Source organism: Egretta garzetta, unplaced genomic scaffold, assembly GCF_000687185.1.
Source record: "Egretta garzetta isolate BGI_Z169 unplaced genomic scaffold, ASM68718v1 scaffold166, whole genome shotgun sequence".
Taxonomy (NCBI): Eukaryota; Metazoa; Chordata; class Aves; order Pelecaniformes; family Ardeidae; genus Egretta; species Egretta garzetta.
The window spans coordinates 2,214,061-2,225,615 of NW_009260133.1; the positions used below are offsets into that span (position 1 = coordinate 2,214,061).

An 11,555-nucleotide genomic window follows, 5' to 3' on the forward strand; every position below is an offset into this window, starting at 1 on the left:
TGCCATCACCAAATAAAAGCTTTATGTAATTAAAACATATGGCTGGTGTTAACTGAAAAAGGGACAGGAAATTGAACATTAAAGGTGACTCTGCCTGTATTGCTGGGGGAGGGAGTAGAGTGTTGAAGTGCTGCAAGTGAAAGGGCGACCGACAACCTGAACGTTGAATTTCCTGCCTTTCAACAGCTACTGTTGCAACCTGCATGTTTAAGTAGTTTAAAAAAACCCCAAACAAACAAAACTCTGAAGCATTATAAAACCTGATCAGTGCCTCTCAAAAAGCTTGACTGTATTTAGATACTAAATTCTTCGGTGTAAAGAATCAGTTCCCTCCACCCTCTATATTTTTTGCAGTAAAAAGAACAGTTTTGGCTTTTAGTGAACTGGTTGTTTAAATATTACGTTTAATGAAGTCAGTGGAAATTTCCATTCTTCCAATTTTATTTCCGGAAGCATTTTCACAATCATGTTTAAATAGAACTGCTGGTTTGTCTTTTTAGAGTGCATACCAGATTAGTTCTTCTGGCAGTCTGTATAGAGCTACCTTCGTTTATACTAACTGAAGAGTTGACTCTTTTTGTAGTTTGCTTGATGTAATGCTGATGACCCCTCCTTTTTTGTTCTGCCTTTTTTCATACTCATTTTGAACCAGTATTTAATGAGAATAGCTGCATCTTTTGACTTTACTGTCTTTACACAATACTCACAAAATATAATCACAAATACTTTACTGTCCTTACATTTAATGTCAGCTGCAAATTGCTTTCATCAGTAGGAACTTCTTGGTATGAAGTTGCCATAGTAAAAATTCAAAAGGGCAACTTACTATCCAACATTTTTGTAAATCATGGGCTTCTCAAATGATTAATGGCCACATTAATTCTGTAAATAAATATGAAGTTTTGCAAACAAATATATCAAAAAAGATCCAGTTCTGTAAGCTTTTGCTGGAATGATCCCCACTAATAATCAGTGTGGGTACCAGCTATTGTCTATTCACATGAATTTACAAAACTGAGCTGTCTTCTTATTTCAGAAATACATGTTTCTACCAGTCTCAGGTTACATTTTTACAATTTTACCATTCTAGAAGGCATGCAGTATCTTGTCAATCAACTGAATATCTTTTTAGGCCTAATTTAAGATGACCATGTAAAGTAAGTACTTAAACAGTAAGTCTGTGTCTTTGTGGGATTGTGTAAAAAGCCTAAACTTAACTTTCTGGCGATTCATTTCCTTTTCTTTTGCTGTGCTTATTACTGAATGATGCTAAATCCTGATTTGGTATTCCAGGCCATGACATGCTGATGACATCCTTCTTTCAGGCAGCTAAAATGAATACTTCTCTCCACCTTTTAAATATATTAACCAAATTAGATGTGGTTTTCAGGCTTCCTTTAACCTCTAAAAGCACAGTATATTCTCCCAATTTTTGGCTTTCTGTTTTTTCTTTAATTATGTTCTTTTCTGTGGTCCAGTTACTTGACCGGAAGCTTATGTTCCTGGGGAATACTCAACCAGTAACTAAATATGAGTTTGAAATTTAATATGCAAATTATCATTTTAGTATTCAATATAATTTAGTTTAAGCTGATCCTGTATTTTCAATGCCACATGCCACCGTTTTTCAGTTTCAGAGGTAACAGTCCATTAAGGTGAAAGGGAAAAAATCGCTTCCTGAGTTACCATCTCAAAGCTTTTAGTAGTTTGTATTTGAGTCCCGTTTTCAACTTGGTAAGTTTGACTTAGAAAGCCTGGTCTCATTTAGTGTTAGATGCCCCAGTTTGCTTTAATTCATTTCCATAAACTCAAAATCTCTGTAGTTTATAAAACTACCCAAATGAAAGCTGGGATTCTGGACTTGAGTGAATTCAAAAGATAGGTGTTTTTCACATAACATCTAATATTCAGGACTCTGCCAACAAAGGTGGTTCTTGACATACTCTGTGTGTGTCATTTCTGTGTTCTCTGATACTCTACCCTGGATACACTCATCATTGTGGCTGTTGATTTATAAGAGTAGAGAGACAGAGCAGTTGGAACATAAGGAAGCTTTTTGTTTCAGAATTAACTGTTCCAGGTTGTATAAGATTACAATACAAACAGCATGGCTGCTTGTAGTTAATATGTTTGATTTATGATCTAAATGTCTAAAATTAAAGTAAATTTCCTAGACCTGAAAGGCACTAGTACAAAAAGCCCAGAGATTCGCATTGTCCTTTATCTGCAGAAATTATACAGTGCAAGGAACAATTATTCCCAGTCCATCCCTTTTACAGAGGTAACACATTCACTTGGGTGCTAATGAGGTTCTGGCTTCTGTGGTCCTTCACTCCTGTATTGATATCACATGTGAGGATTCACCACTGGAGCATTCTAGCCCAAGATTTCATGTAATTAAATGTTATTGTGCAAATACTCTCTGACACCAACTCACTTTTCACTGAACAATTACCAGTTACTAGTTAGAGACAACTGTGAATCATCAGTTGATGGACAGGGCTCACTCCTGTTGTCTGCAAGTCTCTTTTTTCCATGAACTAGCCTTCCCGCTCTGGTAAGAGTATTTGTTATGTTTGTTATTGGCTCTTAAGCAGTCTTCTGTTAAAGACTGAGATTTCTCTCTTCTGTTGTCTCTCTCTTCTTTCCCTTTCTTCCTGCTTCCCTCTTTACAGAAAAATCCGTAAGAAGTTCACCAGATCACAGCTGAAAAGAGCTTCCAGAACACCTTGTTCTCCGATCATTGCAAAGACAAAGTCTCTCATGAACAATAGGCAGGCACGAACAGAGCCAGGAACCATCATGCACTGAAGATATAGCAGCATCGGCACCATAATCATGTCAGAAGCACGTTTAATTGTGAATGCAGATACAACAGGACCTTCCACATCCTTGAGACAGAAACGCTGTACGGGCAGATTGTGGCTGGGTTCTGTGTTCTGGGCAGGATCCAACAGCAGCCCTTGTTTTCCCTCATCTCTGCAAGGGCTACTTCTGGTTCACTGTGCAGGCCTATCCCGGATTGTCCTGCTATTCCCTCCATTCCCAGCCATCAGCGTTGGCTGGTCAGGGAGGGACTGTTTGCACTGACCACACTGAAGGAGTATGGATGCAGAGTCCACCCACCACATTTGTCTATGCCTTCTAGTGGCTTGGTACAAAAATATGCAGCTTTCAAAACTACTGCAGTGTCTTTAAAGCGGGATTTAGCCTTGGGGGGCTTGCATTTTCAGAAACAGCTGCAAACTCTGGGTATTTGTATTTTTCAATTCGTATTGGCTTGAGTCACTTTGGATTTGCTTTTCTGAACTGCTGAGCATCCAGACCCTGAAATGAGGACAAGGAGTTGTTTAGCAGTTCTGAAACGTAGACTGAATTAGGAAGTGCCCATAATTAGTATACAGTTTTCAACCTGCTGGCCATATCCTGGAAAGTACTATGTGTGGCAGTGAACTCCCAGCTGGACTAGTTGCATGTGTAGGAAGTGGTCCCATTGTCTATATATTTGCAAGCATCCACCTATTTCTTTGAGTATTTTTTGCATTTCTGGAAGCCTATTCTGAACCGTGAATACCAGCAGAACGCCATTCCCAGGAAAACATGAAGAAATAGAGTATTTCCTATTAGAAATGTCTCTCCACAAAATAGTTTCTACATTTTGATGTGTCTGGATAAAAAGATGTCTTGCAGAATGCATTGAAGTTCATAATTGTAAGGCTACAGGTGGATACTTATGATGGAGAGATGATGTGCCTTTTGAAACTACTTGTAGGAAACTGTCAGTCCCCCTGAAAGTGGGAATGGCAACAGAGGCAGGTCTTTTTTCTACTCAGGTACTTACAGGTGAACAATCTCTGCCCTACTTTGAAATCAAGAGGCGACTAGTGTGTAGCACTGCTGTGTAAACCTAGTTGAGGTATGTGGATTAGCTGAGGCAAGTTGTATGCTTAATAGGTTTGGTTTCCGTATGGCTGTTTTAAGAGGTAGTCAGATACTGAACACGTCATCGTAAACTGAGGTGAGCTTCAAGACTTTTTTCTCTCTCTTTTTACTGGGTAGCTCTAACAGTGTAGTATAGGTATGAGGTTTTCATCCAGTTGTGGACGTGCACTCAGCTCTGAGGTTAGAAAGAGAAAGATGTAAGTGGTGTCCTATACCTCTGGGTGATTCCCCAAAAACTATTCCCTCCCCCCCTCCCCCCCCCCATGCGATTTATGGTTTCAGCCTGAAAGAGCATCTGTGATCTCAGCCTATAACTAGCCTTACTGTCCATGTAGGATTTTGAGCTCTTGAAGTGGTGACCCAGATGCTTCTTCAAAAAAGAAAGCACCTTAACCACCACACCAAAGGGACTTGCTGATGATTTTCTGGAGTGATGGATCCAGGTCTTCTCCACTGTCCCTCACCAGCAAGGAAAGGGTGAATATGCAGAAGAGATTATGACACAAAGTGCTCCTGGTACCCTGAGCACGCTAGTGAATGTCACTGATTTGGATTCAAATGGAGAAGACCTGGGGTTCATTGCCTTATAGTTCTTTCCAGTAGCTGCTGAAGTGTGCAGCCCTAGGGTTTTCTTCTAGCCCCATGATCTGCTTTTTCCTCACAACAGGAGGGCTTTTCATCAGATAACTGAGCGGAGACAACCTATTCTTATTAGTAAGAATTGCCTTCATTAACTACGACATATGGAAACGCCTCCTGTGTAATAGCTTCCTCACCCATTAAAATAAAGAAAACATGATTATTCAGCAACCTGTTTGACTGAAAGTATGAAAAACATGAACAGAAAGAGCTTTGTCTCCCTCAGGCATCAGTGAAATCGCACACGGCAGACTCATTTTCAAAGTGTCATTAGCTGTAAGGTGGTGGATTTTTTACCCTGCCTTATTAAGCTTGTACTCAAATTATTTCTTTTAGTCAGTGTGCTACGGTGTCTAGCCAGTATTTTGTAAAATCTCTGTGTGTTTCTGCTTTTGACAAAAGTATTAGTATTCGTAATAGTCTGACATGAAGTCGTTTTTTCTTCTTTCCCTCTGAGGAGAGGGAGATGGGTAACATGACTCCCTGTTCCGCAGCCGGCTGCCTGATACCGTTCTCTTTTGCATCAAATAGCCAAGGTAAGGAAGAATCCTTCTTTGCAGCTTCAAGCTGAGGTGCTTCATCTGGATACGCTGGAAATAATGCTGTGGCCCTGCCTGGCAGAGTCATTTCACAGTTTGCAATAGCCTACCCTTGGGGTGGGTAAGGCACGGAGGAGACTGATCGCTGGAATAACTCCTGCTCTGTCTTTGAACTGTTTTGCATGCAGCTGCACAGAGACATTCCCTCCCCTAAAATGCACACAGTGCACAGAGAAATTGCACGCCGTGTATCGCACCTTTGTCTTTACCTGCTCTCTCTCCATCTTACCTTTCCTGCAAGATGTTCTCCAGAGATGGATGCAGGATTTACCTGTGAATTTCAGCTGAAAGCGTGGATGGAAGATTAGCTGAAGACGTGTTCCTGCTGGGTTCGGGCATAACGTTTCACATTTTTGTAGAAATTGTGACACCCCTTACCACAGTGTCATGCTATTCCGTGCTTTCCGTTGAGTTAAAGATCTTTCCACTGGCTGTGAGCAAAGATGACGCATTCCTGTGTAAACTGTAACAGTATATCCACAGCAAATCAGAGCTGGGTACTGTTTTTATCTAGCTTCCCAAGACAGTTATTTTAAAACTAGCTAACATATATCAGTCATCAACAATGACACTGATTATAAACATAAACCTCAGAAGCAAGGACAAGAAGTTTGGTACTTAACTGTGGATGTGCGCAAGAGAATCTAGGCAGGGTCAGCACTGCATTTGCAATATGATTTATTTTCCTGCTAGCTAAATAAGAAATCTATCTGAAAATCTGCCTCTCCTCTTACAAATATGGGGCTAGAAACCCCTGCAAAATGCACCATCTTTCTCTGTCCAGAGGTCTCATATAAAAAGTAGGAAGATTGTTTTAATGTTTAAAATGTCTTATGTTGCTGATTTCAACAATATAGCTATTCCGCTCTCTTGAAATATTTTGTATATTTTTTTCAGATTATTTTTAAAGGCCACTGTTTACCGATGGAAGTTTCGGTTCTGTAGGATGGAAAAAAGGAGTTTTGAAATACTTGAGACTGCTTGATATGTGTTGGTGATATGACAATAACATCTTTTAAACCAGTGTTTTGATTAAGGGCAAATATAGCCTTCATTTCTGCAGTCCAAACCTTGCAGCGTGTTGTGAAAAACTGGGTATTGAAACTGAAATGAAGAGCAAACAAGCAGTAGAAATCGTGAAATGGAATCTGTACTTACAGAGTGTGCACTTTTTATTAATCTAAAGTAAGATATATTTTTTTTAATAAATATAATTTCAACACAGGTACTTTCCTAATTATGAAGGCTTAAATAAAATGTAATGGCTGCATAGTAGTTTCTGATATAATCATAGCATAACATGCCACAGCCTTGCGCAGAGAACAGTTGTAGTCCTTCAGAATTATTATATTGCAAAGTATGACATAGTAGACACGGTGTCTTTATATATGTGTACTGCTGTGGTAATGGAAGTGTTAGAATCCTCTGGAAATTTCAGCAAAATAATATTCATTTTTCATTTTCTCTTGAAGGTCCTTTATATAAACCTGTGTCTTCATAAGCCAGAGTGGGTGTCAAAAGATCTGAGTTTATATAACTGCACAGTGGAATTTTTTGGAGTAAGTCAGGACTTTTTTATTCAAATGTTGCATGTTGAGGGAGGAAACCTAATTTTGGAATACATGGGTTTTGGATAAGAGTTTTGAGGTTGTACTATATAGTGATCAGCAAATTTGCAGATTATGCTCCTGTTGCTCATAAAGATTTAACAGTTGATATTGAAATACAGTATTGATTAAATAAAAAGAGAAGCATTAAAGATCTGTCTTTTTAAAATTCTGTTGTTTAGACTAAAAGTGAATTTCTCAAGGGAATGGCAGAGCTGGGAAGCTCAATGTTGAGTGTTTGAGAATGTGGAGCACCTTCGAATGAAACATAGTACTATTTGATTTGCATTAAAGTGTCTTTGTGTACAAACTTTGTGACTCTTGTCCCTTCTTGCAGGAAACCAAATTTCTGCGTTGACACTGTCATCCTATTTTACAGTAGACTATTGAATAATGAAGAGACTGAAAATTGATGAGCTGTTTAAACTGCACTAGAGCTAAAGACACCAATCGTTGAAATGGGGATGTGGAAAGAAGATTCCAAAGTCAGGGAGAGATAGGCGTGAGGTATTGGTCATTGCATTAGGACACCAGAAAACTTCTTAGGATTGAACTGGCACCTAGGCAAAAGGACTCATTGTCCACAAAAAAATACTAGAATTTACAGTCCTTTGCAGTCTGCAGTGCGTTGGCCCATCTAAACTTTGCAGGTTGGCATTAGTGTCAAGAACTTTGCATGTTTTTAATTCTGTAGCACCTAGAACTGGTGGCTTCTATGTGAATATGGGACATAATCTGAATCCTCTTCCTTACTGACATCCGAAGTGATTTCCCCAAATAAATTGGATATTTTTTGCAGAGAAGGAGAATCATACAAAGGGCTTCTGAACAGAAGTAATGGCTGCTACTTCACAGGTTTGTTCAGGGCAATTCTTTCCATCTCCTCATTCCCCCATGGGAATGGTCTTGGGGAAGGCAGGATTTATGTGGAGCCATGCTGCTTGGTCCACACACTAACTTTTGCTTCAAGTGTGTGCATTAGAATGGATTATCTTTTTCTTCCCCCGTCTCCCCTAAAGAGGCCTGTCCAAGATTCCAAGTAGCAAAACTCAAGTTCTTCTGTGGTGGTTGGATTTATTTGGCAAGATGAGTTACATTCACTAATCCTTCTGGGTGAGTTGTGTTGGTATCAAGGAGGGGATAATCTCTGTAAGCAGTGCTTTGCTGGGGGAACTCAGGGAATGGGCATCTCTTTAACCAGGATTACAAGGAATCTCAGACTGGTTTGACACCGTGACACTTTTCCGTGAAATCAGATGCTCTGTGGCTGTTTTATGCAACAGGAGGTTATCAGGTGCGTGACTGTTACCATTTCAACTTAATGTAAAAGCCCTGCAAGGGCTTTAGGACCCTGTCATGTTGCAGCCACTTGTTACCACTATGACAAGACCAAAGGTTCTTCAAATATATATTATTTGTGTCTACATTAAATGTGTGTTCCTTATAAACTAAGCAGAGGGATCTTTATGGGAATCAAAACTCTTTATTACTCATTTAAATGATGATAAAACCTAGATGCTAGGCCAAAACACTGTGGCCAGTAATTTTTGAGGTACACACTCGAAGTCTACTTTGTGTAGCTGGGATGTTCCCAAAGCACTAGAATTGGCGCTGATATTATGTGATGAAATAATTTGTTTTTAACTGGTTTAATAGAGCCTTGTAAGGAATAAAATGCCCTGCAGGAAATAAATCTTAGTCTGTACTGCTTTGGGCAATAGAATGGGAGGAAAAGGATTAGAGACAGATTTCAATGCTTATTCTTTTCCTACCAAGTTAGCAATTCATGGCTGCAGAATTTCCATCCCAAAGCTAAGCCCCAGTGAGCCTGGTGGGGTACGATGACTCCCTAATCTGTTTGTAGGTTTGTTTTTTTTTCCCCCGGCTTGCTAGCTGTGTTATTACTTTGGAGATTTGCTCCTCAGTAATCTGAATCAATAGTTTCATTAATGTGGAGGATGTGGTTCATATCACCTTTGGGCCAAAAGTGGCTCTTTCCTTAGTATCTTCTGCTTAGGCACATAAAAGAATATCCTCTATAATAATAGCAAAAAAAGGAATTTCACAAGGATTTCTGTGAAGCTAAGAAGTAAATAAAGAACATACAACCTTAAACTAGCAGGATATAGCAGAATAGGACACCAAACATGATTTTATTTTGTTACATGGGTACAACTGTTCATGACTGAAGGATCATTCTTTCCGTTCCAGTTCTCTGGACGCTGCACTTGCTTTTGTTGTATTTGTCAAACTTCTCCATTTGTGCCATTTGCTCTGCCCAGTAGTCACATATTGGAAAAAGGAACTACTCATACTTTAACTTTTCAATAAGAAAAGTTATTGGGGCAAATGCAATGGACATTTGGAGACTATAATATTGATGAATGGCTCCATATTTGGTTTCTTTTTTCCTTCAGCCTAGATTTCCATTAGAATTTTAATCTCTTTTCAGACAGTGAATCTAAGAAAAGTTACACTGAATGCCTTTGATCCTTAGGATATGCATTTAATCCATAACCCATGAGGCAGTTGTGTTGCACGGTTTGCTTGCAGGAGCTTGACTCTATCCTAGCTGTTTGTTAATCCTGCCCCAATGTTTATTTTCCCTATGAGTACCAGTAAGCGCAGTACAGATTGGCCTTTTCAAGTGGACTAGACTCCATCCTGCAGTCTGCACATACACAGTTAAGGCACAGTTAAATATTTTCTCCTCTTTTATGGTCTCTGCTTGCTCTCCTGCTTCTTGTACGTATTCAGAAGAAAGGAGAGCTCGATGCTGCTGCCCTTCCCAGTGTGCGTGGGTTTGGCTCAGCTGCTGCTGAATGCCTGGGAGAAGGAAAGGTTGGATCACTGCTGACTGTCCCTTTGTGCAGACTGTGTGCTGGGCACTGCAAACCACTCTGAGACTTCTTATTCTAAAATTGTAAGTATGGAGACAGCCTGGCTGGCTGGTGCTGCTGTCATCCATAGCACAACAGTGTCTCGTTCTGTGGCTAAAGCAGGCTCTGTGGCACTGCTGCCGTTTGGAGGGTGCTAATACTCCCATTCCATGGCTGCATAACTGGAATATGCTGCCAGGCCTCTCATTTAATGGCATATTTGGATCCTAATGGCATATTTGGGTCCACTCCCCTTCTAAGTTGCTTCACCAATGCTCAGGCACCCTAATCCTGCCATGTTATGTTTACTTTGCTTTCTTGAACCCTAGTCTCTATGAATTTTATCTCACTTTTCAGGATGATGTCAAGGAAGATTATAATTAAGATGCTATAAGCATCTAGAAGTTTTTGCTCCTTCACCACTTCTTCATTTTCCAGTTTAAGGCCATTTTATTCCATTACTCCTTCCTTGTCACCTTCCTTTCCATTGGTCTTTACTGACAGAGATTCATCTAATATGCCCAGATCTTACTTGAAATATGACATAGTCTTCAAAATCACAAATTTGTACCTATTGGGGTGAGGGTGGTGAACATTTGACATGGGCTTGTAGCTCAATAAGCCTAAATAGCATATTGGCCAAATAATCAGAATTCAAGTCCAGATTAACATTTTAAACCTGCCCAGTTTCTCACGTATTAGGAGCCAGTGGGTTTTTGCTGTCCCTTCCAAAGACTGGGGCTTGCTGCAGACTTGCAATCTCAACATGTTTGCCTTTTTTACCCTTCCTTAAGGCTTAGAGGAGTTCTGCTCTAGGGTTTGGCTCAGCTGTACCTATTACACGTGTCTTGCTAGCCTGTAATTAGACCTGCTACTTGAATGCTGAGTAGCTTTCTTCTGTTTACTGCTTGTGTGGATTAAATTTGAAAGATTTCAGTAGAAGAATATAAATGAAGTGACTGCCTAGCTCTGGATTTTCTCCATCTTCCCTTGATGCACTAATGAGAATCAATTGCAGTTGCTTATTATTTTTAAATAGCAGTTAATTTAAGGAAATCTGATTCACTAGCTCTTTTCATTTTGCTGATTTGATTTCAGCCTTCTGCCCATCTGGGCCAACCTACGTATACTGTTCTAAAACCAGTGTGTAAACTCATTGGTGCACATCACCAAAGTCAAAGACACTCAGCCTGACAACCCAGCAAAGTGCTGTCTGCAACAGTATGCTCCAACCCTCTCTTTTCTTATGGGTAAAATCCTCAATGAAAGAGGGGGCTTTACTTTGCAATTAATTCTCCCTTGTGCCTGAGAGAGAGTCAAGCAGACTATCCAAACACCTCCCATTTAACCATTCAGTTCTCTGGATGTTCAAATCTGGTGACAGTATAAAAGACTGTGGAGTTCCATAGACAGAGAAATTATTTCCTGAGCTGCTCAGTATATCCTGTCTGGGGATGTTCTGAAAGAATCCCACACGCACCATAAGAACTGTAAAATTAATCTCTGTAAAGTCATATGACACTTCTAGAAATGGCCTTCTGGTCAAACTCCTACGTCTGTGCGAATCCTTTTGAAGGCAACAAAGAATCCTGAAGTAGGATTGTAGGCTAAGCTGTAAGCTCTTTCAGTTAGGCCTAATATCCTCCTGTAATTATTAAAAAAATGCTTTTTAGATTTATAGTTTGTGGCAATGTCTGTGATATTAAAAAAAAAAAAGAGATTTGAGAGCTGGTAGTAGATACAGGGTCTTCTTAGCGATGGACACAGGAGAGGACATCACTAGTTTCTAGAGAAGAGGCATGCTGTTATCTGATGTGAGGACGAAAAAGATGTATTCTTCTCTGGATCAAGGGGTGGGTGAGGGTTACTAGTTCCTAATGGTTTCCCTA

At 39.8% G+C, this 11,555-nt stretch overlaps 1 protein-coding gene across 1 annotated transcript in view; it reads left to right on the forward strand.

Moving 5' to 3' along the window:
- MTA3 (metastasis associated 1 family member 3) overlaps positions 1 to 2,811 on the forward strand; it is a gene marked incomplete at its 5' end in the record, with an annotated part of 141,979 nt that extends 139,168 nt beyond the window's left edge. The window contains one exon of the mRNA XM_035897006.1: positions 2,676 to 2,811. Coding sequence (XP_035752899.1) covers positions 2,676 to 2,811 — 136 coding nt within the window. The remainder of the gene's footprint in view (positions 1 to 2,675) is intronic.
- Positions 2,812 to 11,555: the final 8,744 nt, after the last annotated feature.